This window comes from Pholis gunnellus (assembly GCF_910591455.1).
Source record: "Pholis gunnellus genome assembly, chromosome: 8".
Classification (NCBI taxonomy): Eukaryota; Metazoa; Chordata; class Actinopteri; order Perciformes; family Pholidae; genus Pholis; species Pholis gunnellus.
Genome location: NC_136534.1, coordinates 2,273,356 through 2,294,047, shown reverse-complemented (window position 1 = coordinate 2,294,047; position 20,692 = coordinate 2,273,356). Strand labels below are relative to the sequence as shown.

The window sequence follows — 20,692 nt, the reverse complement described above, 5'->3', positions numbered from 1 at the left end:
TACACTTGGTAGTCACAATCCAAAATCCTACACCAGGTAGAGTAGCAAGACAATATCCTGGTTACAAATTATAGTGAAGATAATGAAGCCAAATCAAGTCCAATTGTATTCATGTTGCCAAATATCAAACCACAAATTTGCCTTAAGAGGATTTACAACCAGTGCAGCATTTGACATCCTCTGTCCTGAGTTCATCAATTCAGATAATGAAACACTCCCTAAAAGGAAAAAGCAACTGGGCTCAGGAAAAGTAACAGAGATCTGATCCCTTTCCCCGGATTGACAGACATGCAATGGATGTTGTGTGAACAGAATAGACCAACATCGTAAAATTACAGTATGAACCATCAGGATGACAGAATGATAGATTGTACACATATATAGAATGGATCTGGAGGTGACGCCAAACAGATAGAAACTGAGTCACACAACCTCCTCTCCACCAGGGAGACCTGTAAGAGGACCATAGACTGTAAATAAGAAGAGGACCTAGTCAGTGCGGTGTCACCCATTGGTTTGTGGACTGCCAATTTGAAGCCTTGAGTTCGGTATATTAGCTGTCGCCATCTTGGTTTTTGGCTGTCGTCACCTTGAAGTTGTGGCAGGATCAGAACCCCAAGGCTGTTTTTTGCTGGCTTAATGCCAGTTGCTACAGCTAACCGCTACCTGAAGGTCTGTCTCCAGTTAACGCCGTCCCCTCTCCTCCGAGCTAAGTGATCTCCTGGTGATGGGAAGGACAAAACTACAAAATTTGATTAATTTTCTCATTTCTGTCACTGAAACAAACTATCTAAACATACACAGTCCCTGTACATTCAAAGTGATTGAAAAACCCTCCAGGCAGCTCTACAGACAGGACGCTACAGTGACTCACTATTGCCCCTCAAGGTGCAAGTAGTATTAAAAACAGATTTTTGCATTCATATACAGTGGTACAAGATTTTGGTATTGGAAGCGTTCTGGTTGTCGTTTGTAGTCCGAATGGTATTGACCCATTAAGTTTGAGTAGGTTTTGGTTGAATGCAGGTTAACAGTTTGTGTGAAGAGCAAAAGAGACAGAACCCATTGGCCAAATCCTCATCTGAGGATGATTGTCTATTTTAATGGTTTCAAATTAGCTTGTTAACTGGCTGGTAGTGAAATGATCCAGTTGTACACGTCTCTCAACTCCAGTCTTGCATCTTAAGTTGCTAATTAGACTGTAATCAATGAGCATTGCATGACACTGTGACAAGTGTTCTGGAAGGGACACAGAGTCACAGTGTCTGGCTGTTGTTCACCATGAAATATCACAATATGTAACCCCCTAAAATAAAAGCAGAGATAACACGAACAATCACATGAAAAGCCACCACCACCACCAATGGTGCTGATGATACAGTATCTGGTGGGTAGTCACCTCTGTTTAAGTTGATAAACAGTGGGTGAGAAAGCATTCAACAGTTGTGCCAGTGTTACCATGGAAACACAGCTTGTAGTTCCGAGAGAGGATGGGGTAGAGGTGGTCATTTTTTCCTTTTGCTCATAATTAGTCAGTCTTAATTTTTGTGGAACGTTTTTAACTCGTTAGACTAGTTTGATAATAACTCAATAGAACATTAAGTCAGGTGTATAGCAGAGCTTCCTTTCAAAATAGTTAGTGAAGTATTAACATGTAATCACAAAGAAGCAGAGGAAGTGTTGAATCAGTAAACTGGGCCTTGATCATGAATTGATTCTAATGTTGCATTTTACTGTAATTTCATGGTAATGTTATTGGCAGTGCCGTGTTTTTCATGGTGGTAGCCACAGACTGTTTATAAGAAGTTGACGCAGTCACTGTGACATCACTAATTGATTTGTAAACTACAGTTTTTAAGCCTTGACTTTGACATTTTGGCCGTCCCTATCTTGGTTTTTCGCAACCAGATAAAGAGAGGCTGGACTTAAGTAAGACAGAACACTGAATAATCTTTAGGTGATCAAAATGTGACATTTGACTTTCATGAACTGAAAACACACGATGAAAGGGTAAAAGATGTAATACAAAAACACAGACAACTCCCAAACTGGACAACACCATGGTAGTGACCTGTCAATCACAAGGTAGCCCCGCCCTAAACACACCCTACTTTATGGTCTATTTGACTCTAAATGGACCATAATTCACCAAATGAACATCATGCTGTATTGAAGAAGACTTGAAACTAGAGTTTGAGACCATAAACTCATGTTTACAATGTTTACTGAGGTAATAAATCAAGAGAGAAGTAGAGTCATTTTCTCATAGACTTCTATACAACCAGAGGAGCCGCCCCCTGAAGGACATTAGAGAGAATTAAGTTTAAGGCACTTACATTACATTACATTACAGTCATTTAGCAGACGCTTTTATCCAAAGCGACTTACAATAAGTGTATTCAACATAGGTATTCAAGAGAACTACTAGTCACCAGAAGTCATAATTGTCTCCTTTTTAAACAAGCATCTAAGAGCATAAACCAGAGCAAAGGTACAGTGCAGAAACAAACTAATACAAATATAATAAGTGCAACAAACTAATATGAATACAATAAGTGCTAAGTGGAAGGCTCAGGGTAGCACTTCTTAAGGGGGCGAGTTTTCAGCCTGCGTCGAAAGATGGGCAGCGGCTCTGCTGTGCTGACGTCAGTGGGGAGTTTATTCCACCACTGTGGGGCCAGGACAGAAAACAGCTGTGACCAGGTCGATCGGCCGTAGGGACCTCTGAGCAACAGGGCAACCAATCGTCCCGAGGCAGCAGAGCGAAGTGGTCGGGCGGGGGTGTAGTGCTTGACCATGTTCTGGAGATAGGAAGGAGATGTTCCTTTCACTGCCCTGTAGACTGGCACCACAGTCTTAAACTGGATGCGAGCTCTTACAGGGAGCCAGTGTAGAGAACAGAGAAGGGAAGTTGTGTGGGAGAACTTGGGGCGATTGAACACCAGGCGAGCTGCAGCTATCTGGACAAGCTCCAGAGGGCTGATGGCCGACGCCGGGGCTCCGGCAAGTAGAGAGTTGCAGTAGTCCAAGCGGGAGATGACCAGAGCCTGGATTAGCACCTGCGCTGTCTCGTCAGTGAGGAAGGGGCGAATCCTCCTGATGTTGTACAGCAGGAATCTGCAGGAGCGAGTAACCGATGCAATGTTTGCTGAGAATGACAGTTGGTCGTCCAGGGTCACACCCAGAATCCTTGCAGTCCGAGTTGGTGTCACCATGGTATCATCAATGGTGATGGACAGATCTTGGTGCGGGCAACCCTTCCCCGGGAGGAACAGTAGCTCGGTTTTGTCCAGGTTGAGCTTCAGGTGGTGTGTCGCCATCCACTTCGAGATATCAGCCAAACACACAGCGATGCGTTCCTCCACTTGAGTGTCACCGGGGGGAAATGACAAGACCAGCTGGGTGTCATCGGCATAACAATGGTAAGATAAGTCATGCGAGCGAATAACAGAACCCAGAGATGTTGTGTAGAGCGAGAAGAGAAGGGAGAGAAGGACTGAACCTTGTGGAACCCCCCTCCATGTCACCTGGTAGGATCGACCTGTCAGGTAGGATGCAAACAGGGAGAGTGCAGAGCCTGAGATGCCCATCCCCTCGAGGGTGGAGAGGAGGATCCGGTGGTTCACCGTGTCAAACGCCGCAGACAGGTCCAGGAGAATCAGGACAGAGGAGAGAAAGTTCGCTCTCGTGGCCTGAAGCAACTCTTTCACCGCAAGGAGGGCTGTCTCAGTCGAGTGACCCACCTTGAACCCGGACTGGTGGGGGTCCAAGAGGCTGTTCTGGTGGAGATAGGAAGACAGTTGGTTAAAGGCAGCACGTGTTTTGGATAGAAAGGGTAGAGAGAAACCGGTCTGAAGTTCTTGACATCAGAGGGGTCAAGTGATGGTTTCTTCAGAAGGGGGGTGACTCTGGCAGTCTTGAAAGCTGTGGTAAAGCATCCTGAAACAAGAGATGTGTTGATGAGGTGGGTGAGGAATGGAAGGAGTTCAGTCAAAATAGACTGAAGAAGAGGGGAGGGGATCGGGTCAAGGGAGCATGTGGTGGGGCGGTTAGATGCTGGTTAGATGTATCAAGGTTGAAGACCTCGTAACTGGGCAGAGGGGAGCAAGATAGGGTAAGATGGGGCATGGAGAGGGGAGGGAGAGCTGAGGGGGAAGAGCTGGAGAGGGTAGAGAGGGAGACGGTGGACAGGGAGCGGGGGGTTGAGAGGGGGGGTTGAGAGAAGGAGGATCTGATATCGTTTACCTTCTTGTCAAAGAAATTGGCGAAATCATCAGGGAGAAGGGAGGAAGTAGGAGGAGGGGGTGGGGGTTGGAGGAGTGAAGAGAAAATTTCGAATTCGATTTTAGAGCAGAACAAAGCAGCTTTGGCAGTATATAGAGAGGAGAAAAAAGTGGAAAGAAGAGATTGGAAGTTAAGCAGGTCCTCCGGGAGTTTGCCTTTTCTCCATTTACGCTCAGCCTCTCTTAGGCTCCGTCTATCAGTACGCACTGAGTCCGACAGCCATGGGGCAGGTGGAGTTGGCCTTGCAGGCCTGGAGGTGAAGGTACAGAGGTTGTCTAAAGAAGAGGAAAGGGTACTGAGGAGAAGATCAGTAGCAGTGTCAAGGGATAGGAGAGAGAAGGATTCAGGGTTAGGGAGAGGAGAGGTAACAGAAGAGGAAAGATGAGCGGGGGAGAGGGATCGAAGATGACTACAGGTAGAAACCATGTGGGTAGGTGGTGGAAGTAAGGGGGAGAGGAGAGGGGGAGAGAGTAGGACATAAAATAGTGGTCAGAGAGCTGGAAGGGAGTGACAGAGTGGTTGGCAGTAGAACAGTGTCTAGTGAAGATAAGATCCAGCTGGTTGCCAGCCTTATGGGTAGGAGGAGAAGAGGAGTGGTAAAGTCCTGGGCCCCCTTCTCTTCCCGCTCTACACAACATCTCTGGGTTCTTTTATTCGCTCGCATGACTTATCTTACCATTGTTATGCCGATGACACCCAGCTGGTCTTGTCATTTGATGCAACCTTTTCCTCGAAAATAGTTTAATGGCTGCTGACTGGAGACTTAGAACCAACAGCTATTTATTTTCTTTTTTAGATTCTCTACAAATTTCCTTAGTATCGGCAGACTTTTTCAAAAACATGTTTTAACATAAGACTTCAACAGTAGCATGCACTTGCTTTGCTTTCATATAGCTTTGGCTTTTCATATTCTGTCAAAGCACCAATTACCTTTTTATTTCTCAGGTGTTTTGTTTTGGCAGCCAAGCTCTGTTTCTTTTCTCCATCTGAAACTCATTTTCTGGCCTGTATTCCCTGACATGGTTAATTAACCTATTGAACCCAAAACTTTTTTCAGGCCTCTTCTCAAAAATTGTAACCCATACTAAAGAGACTACAATTCTGTAACTACAAGGTCTATTTTAAAAATGTTGATGACACTAGGTTCAATAACACTATAATTGTGAGATTTGATGAGATGAGTAAATATTGTGTATATGTTACTGGTTAATAGTAGCTGAAGACAGAACACAGCAAACAGGGAGAATTCCCAGGTTCGCCTGAAGAAAAAGCACTGTAATTTATTAAATGAGGCCCTGGCTAGCCTAAAAACATTCCCAATTCATAGCAAAAAGGGTGCAGGTGCCTCACAAAAAGGATTGGTGTAAATAAAGTGAAGCAACCCCCAGTTATAGGTGTTTATGTAAAACAAAACATGCCAAATTCTCATTTTCGAACCAGGATTTGCAGCTGTTCCATTGTACTTTTATATACTATATAACTATATATTTCGCTATATTTCACTTTGTTTATCACTCATATGTACAATCTATTGTACAATATATTATAACAGAGCTGTTTGGCATCATTTTGAGCCATTTTGACCTCTCATATCTCTCCTCCATGCATTTTCCTCGTCTCTGTCTGTGTCTATGTAGTGCTTGCTCAGCCTATGGTGGGCGCATCTTATCATGTAACCACTCGTTAGAACTGGGAGGATATTTGGAACACACCCATATGTTCAATGAAGTGATTGACAGAATTTTCACCCACTAAAACTCCAAAACCGTGCCGCGATCAGCCCCCAAGCCCCAAGCCCCTGTATGATTCGCCAGCCGGCACATTGACCACCATTTTGCGCTGCAAGACACTAATGAATTGTTTCAGCTGGGATTATGAAAACGTCTAAATCTACCCTTTTTGTTTAGGTAGCCTGAGCCACGCAACCCTCGTATTTAACACACAGCCTCTTAGATTGTCAGTGTAGTGGATCAGACATGGTCTGTAACTCCCCCCTTGGGCTTAAAATAAGTATGTAAACTTAGATTAAAATGTAATAGTTGATGTGGCTATTTAAAGATTATACTGACATATTAAAGTACCAGCACATTATAGTAACTAAGTATAGTAACTGCATCACTAAAGTAGGATGACTATTCATTTCACAGTTTATCTGATTAAATGGTTGTTTGTTCCCTGTGATAAACCAGCAGACACATCACCAACTGCAAAAAAGTAACGATTAATTGCAATTACTAAAATATTTACTAGGTCTGTTGATCTGATTCACAGTCAGCTTGTCAAGCAGTCTCACATTCTAGCTTGAGGGGAGATTGCTACAAGTTGTAGCTACACTTCACACATTTCTGTCTCAATAGCAAGGATGTAGGTTGTGGTTAAATCATAAATTTAAATTTCAGTCCTTTGGACCACAACTACACATCGTCTCTGTGACTTTCTCACTGCTTCTAACCTTGTAGGTGATTTTAAGTTTTTCTTTCATTGCTGGTGTGCCTGCTGTTTTATGTAAACATGTCAGTTCCATTTATACAATGCTGAACCATCAAAGAGCATCACAGTTTCTTTGTGATCTTCATAAGCTGCCATCATGAAGCCATCCATATTAATGGTATATACAGACAAGAGTGTACAATTACTAATAATTATAATTACTAAGTGAGGGAAATTAATTTACTCTAGTCTAGTTGCTTACATGACTCATTACAACTGTGGACCTCTCCAGTGTAATCCAACAACAAAACCAACCCATTTCCCCCAGTTTTGGAAGTAGCTTTTTAAGAACATTTGCAATACTATACCTGATGCCTAATCCTAAAGACCAATCACTGTCCAGATAGCTGGTCAGGGTTGTACAGTCAGGGCCATAAGTATTTGGAATGTGACACCATTTCTCTAATTTTGCCTCTTTACACAACTCCAGTGGTTGCAGTGTAGACTTTCAGCTTTAATTCAATGGATAAAATAAAACAATCACAATAACCGTTTAGGAATTACGGTCATTTCTACAAAGCCCCTCACATTTTCAGAGGCTAAAAAATAATTGGACAAACTAACAAATTTGTGAATATAATCATTATTTTTAATACTTTACTTTAATACAAATCCTTTGCAGTCAATGGTTGCCTGAAGTCTGTCACCCATAATCATCACTAAAAACGCTGAGTTTCGTCCATTGAGATGCTTTGATAGACCTTTTACTGCAGCCTCAGCTGCTGCTTGTTTGTGGGTCTTTCTGCCTTCAGTTTCATCTTAAGTAAGCACTGTGAAGCGCCGTCCAATCAGTTTTGCAGCATTAGGCTGAATCTGAACAGATAGTTTAGCCCTAAAGACCTCAGAACTCATCCTGCTGCTTCTATCAGCTGTGACATCATCAATGAACACCAGTGACCCCGTTCCATTAGCAGCCAGACATGCCATGTCATAGCAATGCTTCCACCATGTTAAACAGATGATGTGGTTTGTTTCAGGTCATGAGCCGTTCCTTTCCTTATCCACACTTTTCTCTTCCCATCATTCTGGTACAAGTTCATCTTGGTTCCATCTGTCCAAAGAATCTTGTTCCCAAACTGGTCAGTCTTTTACAGATGTTTTCTGTTAAAGTCTAAAGTGGCCTTCCTGTTCTTCAGTGTTACCAGTGGTTTGCACCTTGTCGTAAACCCTCTGTACCCTCTGGATTCATGGAGATCATAGACTTTGTCAATGACGCGCCGACATCCTCCAGAGTCTCCTTGAATTCAGTAGATGTTATGAAGGGTTTTTCTTCACCAACGTAGAATTCTGCTATTGTAGGGTTGACTATTGGTGCTTTCACAAAATATTTACAACATAAGATTTTTGATTAATAATTATCTGCAATATGAGTAAGCAAGCAAAGGTTTATTCATAGAGCACCTCTCACTAACACCAGTCCCAACGTGCTAGACCAAAAATAAATAAATACAAAGTAGATAATGGCAAACAAAAGAAAAGCTAGAACAGTCTGGTAAGTCCAGAAAAGTAAAACACTATACTGCAGCCTTTAAATCCGGGAAAAGACAACACTTACCATATCCCGTGTTTTAGCGCCGCAGTTTTTGTGGAATGTGCAGAAGCCTGTTGAATCGTGTTATTTGGGTTTCATCTTATTCTACCTGCTTTGTTGTCATATTAATATATGTGACTGGTTCTTGTGAGTTTGTTCTTGTCATTGTGTTAATTACGTTGATTTTGACTATATGCATTGTCCATTAATGACGAAGCATCCCATCATGCTGTGTCATAATGAGGTTATTAGGAGGTGGTTCAACTGTAGTAGGACAGCACTGAAGGCCCAGGTATAAAATACACGGCCCACCACTGGAGAGCACCTTTAACTCATGGTCATGAAGAATACATACCACATCAGTGCAGTCACGTAAAGCTTCCAGTAAGTTAGAAGTTTTAGAGTTGCGCTAGTTTCCCCTTTTCATATCAACTCATTCCATCCGAGCTGTAGTTGTTACCTCTTTCTCTTTGAACCGTCGACAAAGAAAAGTGTCTAAAAGTTCCAAACTGACGACTAAATGAAAAGCAGTCTTCAGAGTTCTTACATAAAGACTCGCTCTCCTCCTCCTCACTGACATTACACCTCCCAGATGATCCAGTGGGGAGCTTCCACATTGTAATATCTCTCGAAGACTTGTAACGTCTCCTACAAAATCCTCAGAGACTTTTCTTTTCTAGGTTACTGAATTAATTCTTTCATATTTTCTTCCTTCTTTTTTTCTTTAGCCTACAAGCCCCAAGTTTGGAAAGGCTGATTCCTATGAGAAGCTGGAGAAACTGGGAGAGGGTTCATATGCTACAGTTTACAAAGGAAAGAGCAAGTAAGTAGAGTGTGCATGTCCAATCATGCCTTATCCTCTCTCTTTTTTACAGTTCATAACATTACATTATATTATACAGGAGCAGTGCTGCAAGTGAGTGAATTAATTAAATATAACAGCAATAACAGTTACACTGTGTAGTTTTTATGTAAATATTTTGTCTCCTGTCTGTAGAGCTGCAAATCCCACACATGCAATGTCATTTCCTTTATTCTAATCACTAAAGGACGGATGTTTTTGTTCATCGATTACTTTTTTTATGGTTTGGTGCTTCCCTCCCAGGTTCTGCTAATTGAATTCTAGAAAGTGAAAAGTCCACACAGTGTAAATGTGTGAAACTCCACGAACTCTAATCTTCTCAGTAATGATGTTATTTCTCTACAACAGTTTTGATTTGTGAGCTTCATTCAGTTGTAATCCTGTGGCCTTGTACCCGGGTCTCACTCCACTGCTGCTAAATTACATTTCATTGACTTAACAGTCTTCGCTGTTCTCCGGCTTCGCTGATTTTAATAGATTCTTTTTTCATGTCACAAAAAAAAAACAAGGAGACAGGATTACCATACTTTGTTGTCTTCCGTCTTCTTGCCAGGGTGAATGGGAAACTGGTGGCTCTGAAGGTGATTCGTCTGCAAGAGGAGGAAGGGACGCCCTTCACTGCCATACGAGAAGGTAAGAGGTTCAGGAGTGTTACTCTGCTGAAATGTTATTGAAGTCAAAATAAACAGACTGGAGTTCAATTTTCTTGTCAAATTTGTTACTTTGAAAGTACAAATAATCTCCTTGGCAACGATCTGAAATGTGAAGACAATGAGTAAGTGCTTTAAACTTGCGCAGTGTGTTTTCAGTTAAAAAAAAAAACAAGATGGCGACGGACAAGAAACAAGATGGTCAAAATGCCAAACTCACAAATGGTAGTCCACAAACCAGTGTGGGATGTCACAGTGATTACATCCGCTTCCTATATAGTCAATTATTGTATCAAAGCAAAGTATTCCTTGAGCAAGACTCAAGTGGAGCTAGTCTACAGAACTTCCTGTGGTTGTACTGTGAAGCCTGCTGGAGTAAAGTAAAGTACTATTTTGAGTAATGTCTATCGACAATGTTGAATATCTCTTGAATATAAGATTCTGATATCCATGTCACGATTCAAGATGTGAACAAGTGGCCACCTCAATAATTCATAGTAAGGTCAGTATTTAGTAATAATAGTAGTATAATATTAGTAGTAATATTTAGATATATAATATTTACCAGTTGTCTTTTTATATGCATAACGGCAGCACAGAGCACTGCCTTGGTGTACTGTCAGTCGTGTATGTGAAGCACTTGAGGCTCTTCACTTTACTGGCTGCTGGACTTTAAGAAGAAACACACTCACTTCCACACACGCATGACTGCCATTTGAATTTAGATGAGAAAACGATTGTGTCTGTTTGATCTGTGTATGATCCAGGCCTGATGAAGTGAGAGTCATCCCGGCCTCCACACACATACACAAACACACACACACACACACACACACACACACACACACAGTCCAAACTCTCCCTGTGAGCGGATCAGAAAGCCACTTTGAAATTGAACTAATTCAGCAATTACTGAGCAGGAAGCTCCGAGCGCTGGCATGTGAGCAGCATTACAGACTGCTGCTGAATAAAGTAATATATCCAGAGTACAGGAGAGTTGTGTGTGTGTGCGTGTGTGTCTGTGCTTATTAAAACTGCACACACTCATGCCCATTACTAGAGATGTGGTGGGTGTATGAGTACGAGGGAGGGGTTTGGATCTTCAAACGGGTGACAGGATCTTTGAGGTATCATACTGTAGTGCTCACCTCCTGCTTACTGACTTATCAGATTTTCTCAACAACCTTTAGGTAGTCATACAGGATGAATGCATTCATGAGGCCCCATCACTCGCCGGCTCTCTGAGGATCTGTTTCAATGTGCCCTTGGAAAATAACTTTGTGTTTGTTAAATTAATCACATTGGCAACTTTGTGAAAATCCCATTCCCGCCTCGTAATAAAAACTGCACCCATTAAGTTTCTCTCATTCCGCCCTAATGGAACTGTTCCCTGTATTACCTTTATTGTGGCTGGAGGACACATTCTGTCATCTGTTTGTTTGCCTGCAAATTTGGTTCTGTAATGACCACAGAGAGCTTTGCAGCTTTGCTTGGCCACAGACAACTTTTCAAGTGGTGACATTGTTGGTGCCGCTGTCGCAAAAACTACGTGATAACAGAACAGCTTCATAGATGCTCATTTTAGAAAGGCCACCGAACGAAAACGTGTTCTTTCTTTCTGTTATAAAGTGGACGGTGAATCACAGATTAGCGTTAGCATTAGCTAGCAGAGCTAGCAGAGTTTGTGCGGATGTTTCTTTCTGTTTGTGCGTTTCCTCTGCGCTTTATAATTAATTCTCAAAGGATGACATGACACCCTTTTAAGAATTACAAATTTAAGTGAACTTCTATGAAACATAATGATATAGAATTGCAATAGAAAGGGACATGATTTCTACAAAAACAGAAGTCCCTGCCATCCTAATGTAAATAACCACAGTGTATTAGCAGCTCAAGTATTTTCAAGTCCAAATCGTCACAAGGCCAAGGATTGAGGTTTTGGTTTAATGGCAACTGACTGCGGCTCTCAAATGGTTTGGGGTTCTAACAGTATAGCCTTTGTAAGAAAAGGTCATTACGTTTTACATGAGTTAGGCCAAATCCTTCTAATGTGTAGGCCTGGTAATAAAACGTTCAAGTCTTTCAACTCTCAAGTCAAGGCTTTTAGCTGTGTAGAAGTTTCTCACGCAAATCTGACCCTCGCAAATTCTGTTAACCTTTGCTTTTATATATCTTTTCCTATTATTTGCAAAATCCTCCCTGTTCTCAATCTTTGACTCAGATGAAGCAAATCTCATGTGAATGTCTTTATAAATCTGAGCCAGAATGTGCTGATCACACCAAGCCTCTCTCTAAGCTTTGCCAGTAAAGTAACCATCTCCCCAACACATCATCTCACTGCTCCACCCATTACCAATGTCCATTGCATCATAAATGTGTTGACAAATGAGTGTGAGCTGTAATCCACCCTGTGTTATATTTCTCTGTTTGGATCGTTTCTTAATCCCCTCTAACTATGTAGCGAGGCGTACAGAGGGGCCGCGTCGCATTCTAATGATGCAGCTAATGAAGGATACAGATCACAGCAGTTCCTCTGGTATCTCAATATGTGCCTCACATTAACTCTGTCTGTTCCGTCTCTGCAGCATCTCTTCTGAAAGGCCTGAAGCATTCCAACATCGTGCTCCTCCATGACATCATCCACACCAAGGAAACCCTGACTCTGGTCTTCGAATATGTGGTGAGTCTGCACGTTGCCGCACTGAGATCACCCACTCGGACCCTTTATGGGTGGACAGTAGCGGTCTGAAATTAAGTTTGTTCTAAATGAAGGGAACAGAGGTCAAGGCTCGTGTCGTGGTCGTTTTGACCTCGTTGTCTGATCTCCGATCGATTTTCAGTTTTTAATACTCTGCCCACAGAAAGATGAGCAGTGGGTATTTTCACTGGCATACTGCACTTGAAGAATGGTATAACAGCCTGAGCTTATTCCACCATAGGATGGAAGTGAGATGCAGTACAGCTCAATACAGGAAATCAGACAGACATTTTAATGGAAGGTTACTGTTTTACAGCAAAACAAAACAAAAAAACAGACCCACCTATATTCAGTGATATCTTTTCATATTTGATGTGTAATATTTTTACCTTGAACCCAGTTCCTCCATTTCAGAAACATTTGGGTTTGTCTGTAGTCTTTGATGATAACACTAGTCCATATTGTTCTAGCAAGCAAAAAGCAGCATGAAACTTTTTCAAATGTCGTGAAAACTGCATATTACTTTTTTTTATTCTCTTGAGCTGAAGAGTCTTTAAAAATCCTGTCCAAATCCCTTAAAGTCAGAACAATAATACTGAATTGTTGGCCAGGCCCAGGGGCAGAAAATCTTCATCAGACTATCTCTACTCAGTGTTTCCCCTACGTTTACAGCTTTGGGGGGGGGGGGGGGGTGCTCAGAGCGACTGTAGCATCGTGCGCGCACATGTGTGAGCGCGCGGATCGGGGCGGAACACCGCCATGCGCGATACAGAGAGCTGGGGAATTGTAAAACGTGTAGTGACAGATGTGACATGCCGGCATGTAAATAAATTAAGCAAAATTAACTCGTCCTTCAGGGGGGGGCGGGAGGGGCCGTTGGGCCAGCCCCCCAATAACATGGTAGGGGAAACACTGCTACTAGTTGATATTAAAACACACTTTTCAGCTCAGCTTTCACATGGTAAACATTGTACGACTAAAAAGAGTCAGTACCTCAGCTTTTTGGACAGAAATGATAGCTATGCAACTACAAGGTTCAGAATAGCTCAGATTCTCTGCTATCCCTTTGCATATGGATCCGCTGACAACCATTGATGGTCACATTGATATTCAGCTCAATCTTTGATCTTCAAACGCTGAGTGAGGCCAAATCTCTCAACCAGAACAAGCTTACTCAGCCTTCCACTGCTTGTTCGTTTTAATGAGACTGAAAACGGTGCGATGCCCCCTTTTGGTAGATAGAACGTTCGTCAAAGGGTCGGCTTCTCAAGGAGGTTTGGTGAGACGTGATTCGAGCTCAGCAGGTCATATTTGAATAAATAATGAGAGCAGAGGTCAGTTAACCCTCCGCATAAGATCCTCCCTGGATATTCATGTCTTTGACTTTTTCCAATTTTGATGCAACACAATTATTTGAATATGAAGAATTACTTGCTTTTCCATTCATGGATTCAGCCTGGTGGCAAATGGTGTTCATGTGACCTAAAAGTTTAATTCCAAGTTGTGCAAATGTGGTACTACTGGTTCCATGTTGATTCATCATCAAGTGTTCGGAGCTGTAATCAGTCCGGGCTGTTTTCCATACAGAGGGCATTCCAACCACAAACATCATTTCATTGTTTGCCTCTCAACACTAATGATTGACAGGGTGAGGGTGAAATACATAGGGAGAGGGGACAGATAATAGTGTGGGGAAAGACAACAGTGAAATGTATTACTGGGAGATAAAGGAGAAAGTGAGATGGACAGGCATGTCCATGCTGGAGCATCCGTCTGAATTATTCAGCAGAGGAGGCTCCGATGACGCCGGCAGCAGTAGGAGAATTTGAGATTTTAAATTCCAGTGTGATTTCAGAGCTACCGCTCCTCCATCCTCAATATGCTAACTAAACACAGAGGTGAAGGGCAGGCCAGTGTAGCAATGCATGGATGGGGTCATATGAGTCAGTAGATGGAGGGGTGGCTTCTAGAGAAGCTTAGAAGCCTTTAAAATAAATAAGTTTAATGAAATATAAATAACATTTATTTTTACAATCAACACTTGAAATGATGGTGGAAAGGTTCTCTAGAGAGGGTTCTGGGTGGAACCATTACACCGTAGAGGGGTTTTCTTTAGAACCTATCCTAGTGGATTCTGGTTGGAAGCTTTTACAGATGGGTTTAGGTATAATACTTTATGTTGGCTTCTAAGTAGAACCCACTGAAAAAGTTCCAGATGGAACTGTTTCAAAAATATTCTACCAGAACCCAAAAAGGGTTCTCCTGTGGTTCCAAGCAGAGGAACCCTATGTGATTTAAATTAGCACCTTTTATATATCAACCTTATTCTTTGCCTGAATAAGGGCGCTTCAGCATTCTGTCATTTTGTAATCTTACCTCCACTTTAGAGTGGAAGCTATATCATCCTTTACTTGCCAAACATTTTAAGCTTAAAAAAAACTCTTAAATTCAATATTTTTGCTTGTGAGAGAGGGACCATTTAGATTCCCAACATTGTGATCGGTTTATATAAATAAGTGGTAGACACTAGTCTGCTCTGCATGTCTAACAATAGACTATTCAAATAAATAAATGCGTTACATCAATAACCACCTATTTGGTAACAGCCAGATAGCTAGCCAGCAAGCTATCTACTAGCAGAAAGACAGAAAGTCATGTTGGTTAAACTCTTGATTAACTAATATTCATACATTTCAACTCTCTGTGTGGACCGCTGTCTACCCTTCTGACAGTGAGAGGGATTTAGAAAAACACTATTGACATGGGCTTTTGTATGCCGTGTCCAACCAGCAGATGCACTGATATACTTCGGTACTTTTGAAGTTCACATGTCGGAGCCATCTACGCCAAGAGACACTACAAGTAAATCAAAATGTCCTCACATGTGGTTTCAGGCCATGTCCCTGTGTCGTCCTCTCAGTCACTGATGGATGTGCTCACGTTACTGTAAAATCATCTGAAGTGTAGCTGCTGAATGTTCACAAATATCATTCACTGTTTACAACACTACTAGCGATAAACAGGAAGAACTACTAATTTGTGTTCAAACCAGGAGTGAAAAAATGGGTGAGGCAGCATTAGGGGGATGAAGACAAAAGAGCAGTTGATTTTTGGAAATATTCCCTAGAGATGTCAAATTATGGACTTATCTGCCTCGCATTTAATAGAATTGACATCCAGCCACAGTAGCATTTGGTATTCTCAGACTGTCACAAGCTTCTAGACTTTTTCATGTTGCAGTATTAATATTATGCTTTCTTGCTTTTATTTCACAGCACACAGACCTGTGTCAGTACATGGACAAACACCCTGGGGGTCTCCATCCAGACAATGTGAAGGTACAGTATATTATTCTGGTCCCAAGACATGTAGTTTAATGAGCACACTATTTAAAATGCTAATAAGGGTGTGAATGGAAAAAGCAGAAGCGATGTTTCCACCAGGAACAGATCAGGAGGACGACATAACAAGAAACAAGCAGCAGTGTAACCTTGAAACCACGAAGGTTTCAAGGTTATGTGTAAAATATGTAACCTAATATTTTAGCAGTTCTTCTGATCTGGTCTCTTCTAGTCCATACAACCCACGGGGCAAGATTACATTGCAGGGTTATACAAAATTAAATTGCTTTTTTGTTTTTCTGTGAAATATATCGGATAGTTTGACCTCTTCAGGCCGAAAACTGATTCAATAAAACAATCTCTGAGGAGAAAATAGCTGCTCACAGCTCAAAGTGTGACAAGGTATGACTTCATCTCAGAGGGCCACAAACCCAAATGTTTGGTCCCTCGTGGTCCAGTCATTTAGACCATTTAGCTGTTCAGTGCGTTCTACATTTTGATGGCTCCTTTCCTATTGGCTGTCTGCAAACCAGTGCATTGGTTTCTTATCCGTCTCTGAGGAAACTTTGTACAACAAACCAGAGCAGACACCAGAACAAAGATAATGATTGCAGCATTAATAATATGAGCATGTGTGACTTAATTTACTGATGATGTGGTAAAAAGCTAGCAGGACAAAAAATATGATGGTATTAAAAGCATACATTATGTGATGCTGATTAAAAATAAGAATACTGAGCTGAGTGGGTTGTCTCTCCACCACACATTTAAAACCTCTTAAGCTGCATGAGTCTGATCTCACTTTAGCACAACTGTATCTGTTAAAGACAAAGACATTGTTTTCATCCACTGGTCAACTTTAAGATTTTGCTACCATAGCATATCTTCTTTCAGACTAGAGGGAAGAAAATGTCTAAAACACACATATATTTCTCACTCCATTTGCATCTGTAGATGTCTCCAAAATTCTTAAATGTCTCAATGTAAGTAATTAACTGGATCTGTTTCATTGTGATATCATATCTGTAGTGTCTCCCTTTCAGTTCACACTGAGATCATCAGCCTCCACAAACATTACTACCATCAACCTCATTTATTTTGTAATATTTGTAGTTTTGTATTTTGGGACTTAAAAAATATTTTTGATTCATCTTGTAAAATAAACAACAATATTCTGCTGTAGCTACTCAACAGTGCTGCAGTTCAGCATAATGTCACAACAATACACCAGACTAGAAATTCTAAATGTAAATCAGAAGGCCATTTTAAGTCAAAGTAGATAGCCCATGAAAACATTAAAGAACAGAATGGAACAGAAAATATTGAGGCCTAGCTACACAGAGATGAACCCGTTCAGATCTCCAACCCTTTTCCAATGGACGAGCCTTTTCTAGGATGTCTGAGATCTGTGATTGCTGTCATTTGACTCCACCCATATGCACAAATATTCTGAGTGGTGACGACAAGGCTGATGCTAAATATATATGCAGCGTGTCTTGAAGCACTTGAATTCACTGTTTTTGAGTTTTTTGCGTTCAGATCCTTGTTCCATTTGAATGGACAGAGAAAATGACTCATAAGTATTTTAACCATTTTTATTGCAAATGATTTACGATTCACCATTACAATATATGATTTGTTTGTGTTTGGAACATAAATTGGTTCTTAGCAGGTTAAACTATATTTCAACCTGGCTAGTTTTAGATAGGCTGCCATCAAACTCAACTACAGCTCAAACAGTAAAGAATCATTTGAATGACGGTGCCATCTTATTGCCTGTCCCTGACGTGCGGGACACAACCCCCTGTGAGATGGTGATGGTATGATGGACTGGTCCTCTGCTCTAACAGGACATGAGTGAACACTCTGATATTTCCCTCTTAGCAGTAACATAAATGAACAGATATAAAGACATGATGATGGAGTGAATGAGGCCTGGTGATGATGACGATGATGATGATGTTGGTATAGTGGGGGTGTTAGGATGTTCCCTCACGCAGGAAGGTGACAGTTCAGGCTGCATCTGTTATGTAACAGCTCGTACCTTTTACCACTGAGGATTTACATAAGTACTACGCGTTCTTCCTGCTGACAGCCGCCTCGTTGAAATTCAAATGAATAATTAAGGATTATTCCGAGGTGTTGCTTGGCACCCGCTGACTTTGTGGCTTTTTGGTGAGATGACTGAGCTGTGCTTTGGCCCGGTGCCTGTGCAGTCATGTAACAGAGGCTGCACGGGAACTACTCAGCATGAAAACAATGGTTTTAATAATCTGCCACACTGAGAATGGCACCTCGTTTCTTTTGGTATTGTCAAGGAAAGGCAGTAACATTAAAGGTAGGGTGGGTAATGCATTTTGTATGCATTTACATTGTCTTTACATACTGACAGCAATCAATAAATCAAATGATCTGACAAAAAAAAAAGAATCCTGTGGCTGTCACTAGACTAGACTCCAATCATTTAATTTGGAATGAAATGATATATAACAAGGATACGGTAGTTTATTCCTTATTCTTTGCTTCAACTATAAATTTCCCCTTTTAGTCCCAATAAACCAACAGACCAATTTCTTAGCCAAATATATCATCAAAAACACTGTGAACATTTGCAATCAGTATGTAATCTTCCAAGTTCCCTTTGCCTGCACTATTAGCCTTTACAAAAGTGAGCTGACAATACTGATACCAGCATCATGTCCCTGCTTTTAGTAGAGAGCTAGAACATGTATTTTTTAGCCGAGCTGGAATAAGTGAGAAACAGCTAGCCTGGATCTGTCCATAGTGGAGAAGTGAAATCCTACAGATGCCTTCAAAACTAGTTCACGCAATGTATCTGGTTTGCTTGAAACATTAACAGAAAGGTACTACTTGGACTTTGCATGCTGTAATTGTGTCTTAAGAAACTGTGTGCACAGTAACGTTGAGGTGTCACTGTTGAGTGAGGTTGCCAGGTTTGGTATTACTGTACTGAGCATAGACCAAAAAAAAAACCTGTGTTCACTGACTGCATCTGGCAACATGCCCTCTGGCTAGAGACATTTCAGAGACGTGCAGTTCCAACACGAAACCACAAGTTACAGTTCAGATTAATCAAAAGAGATTCAGATTGTTTTTAGGTTTCTACACAGACACAAGATCCATATCAAATTGTGTTATTCCTTTTTTGAAATGCTCATATCCGCCCCAACTTCTACCACACAACTTCCTTTCTCCGTTCTCTACACTGGCTCCCTGTAAGAGCTCGCATCCAGTTCAAGACTCTGGTGCTAGCCTACAGGGCAGTGAAAGGAACAGCTCCTTCCTATCTCCAGGCCATGGTCAAGCCCTACACCCCCGCTCGACCACTTCGCTCTGCTGCCTCGGGGCGATTGGTTGCCCCGTCGCTCAGAGGTCTCTGTGGCCGATCGACCCGGTCACGGCTGTTTTCTGTCCTGGCCCCACAATGGTGGAATGAACTCCTCACTGACGTCAGGACAGCAGAGTCGCTGCACATCTTTCATCAGGCTGAAAACTCACCTCTTCAAGAAGTGCTACGCTGAGCCTTCCACTCAGCACTTATTGTATTTGTATTAGTTTGTTTCTGCACTGTACGTTTGCTCTGGTTTATGCTCTTAGATGCTTGTTTAAAAAGGAGATGCACTTCTGGTGACTAGTAGTTCTCTTGAATACCGATGTTGAATACACTTATTGTAAGTCGCTATGGATAAAGGTGTCTGCTAAATGACTGTAATGTAATGTAATGTTATATCATCCATTTTGAGAATATCATCAAGTGTCACAGCGTTTATGGGCGTTTCAGTTTTTGACCTCAAACACAAGCACCATGAATGGGGTTAATGTCTGTTATTAGTGCGTTGTATGACTGAGGGAGTGCAGTCAGCCATCCTCCTATTTACTAATCAGAAACCTAGAATTAGTGCCTCAACTGGTGCTAAATCAAATTAACATGTAGAGACACACACTCAGACTCACACACTCAGACTCTCACTGCTGATGTAATTATTGGTCAAGGACCAGAGAGCTGTGTGTGTGTGTGTGTGTGTGTGTGTGTGTGTGTGTGTGTGTGTGTTCCTGTAATTTAAAATTGAAAATGAACTAAGTTTCTGCTTGAACTCAGGGATCCAGAGTAAAATCTATCAGAAACTATCTTGTTTTGCTGCTCCATTAGGTCTTCTAGCCCCTTGTACTCAAACTGCAGTTTGTTAGCGGCGTTGCTGTAATTGAACGCAAGTGAGTATGACCTCATCCAGACTGCTGCTGAAGTGCTCTTCTTATTAGATTATATGCAGTCAGCTGGATGGCTGTATCTCAGTGACATCTCCATAGATCAATGGGAAACTGACACCCACAGACCGTGTCTACAAGCCAAATAACAGCGTGTGTGTTTGCGCTCACAATCCCATTACAAGGGAAGCTACTGATAGCACATTATAGTGTCATGTCAATATCAGTGACGGGGCATCGCAGCAAGCATCTGACACGTGGTCTTGGCTAGTCGCTGACCTGCACCTCAAGAGAGATATGCGTTCCATCATCTCTATGATAATAATAATAATATAATACTTGATATAGAGCACTATATCTCAATGAGTGAGCATACACTTAAACTGTGTAAAAAGCTCTGTAAAACAGTTCAAAACCCAGCACATGAATTGCTGGTTGATAAATGTAACTGATGATGTAACTGAACTTTAAAGACACCGCCAGGTTACATTAACCAGGGACTACACCAAACACCACTGGAGGATGTAAATAATAGATGCAAAACATAAACTCCACTGTTAAGAACATTATTTTCATCAACACATATACAGTAGGCTGCTTAAAGAGATA

At 41.7% G+C, this 20,692-nt stretch overlaps 1 protein-coding gene across 1 annotated transcript in view; it reads left to right on the top strand.

Annotated features, from left to right (window-relative positions):
* The window catches only part of cdk14 (cyclin dependent kinase 14), a 142,249-nt gene that overhangs the window by 57,645 nt on the left and 63,912 nt on the right, over nucleotides 1–20,692 (top strand). The window contains exons 4-7 of the mRNA XM_079165135.1: nucleotides 9,034–9,128; nucleotides 9,721–9,800; nucleotides 12,403–12,497; nucleotides 15,791–15,853. Of these exons, the coding sequence (XP_079021261.1) occupies nucleotides 9,034–9,128; nucleotides 9,721–9,800; nucleotides 12,403–12,497; nucleotides 15,791–15,853 (333 nt within the window). The remainder of the gene's footprint in view (nucleotides 1–9,033; nucleotides 9,129–9,720; nucleotides 9,801–12,402; nucleotides 12,498–15,790; nucleotides 15,854–20,692) is intronic.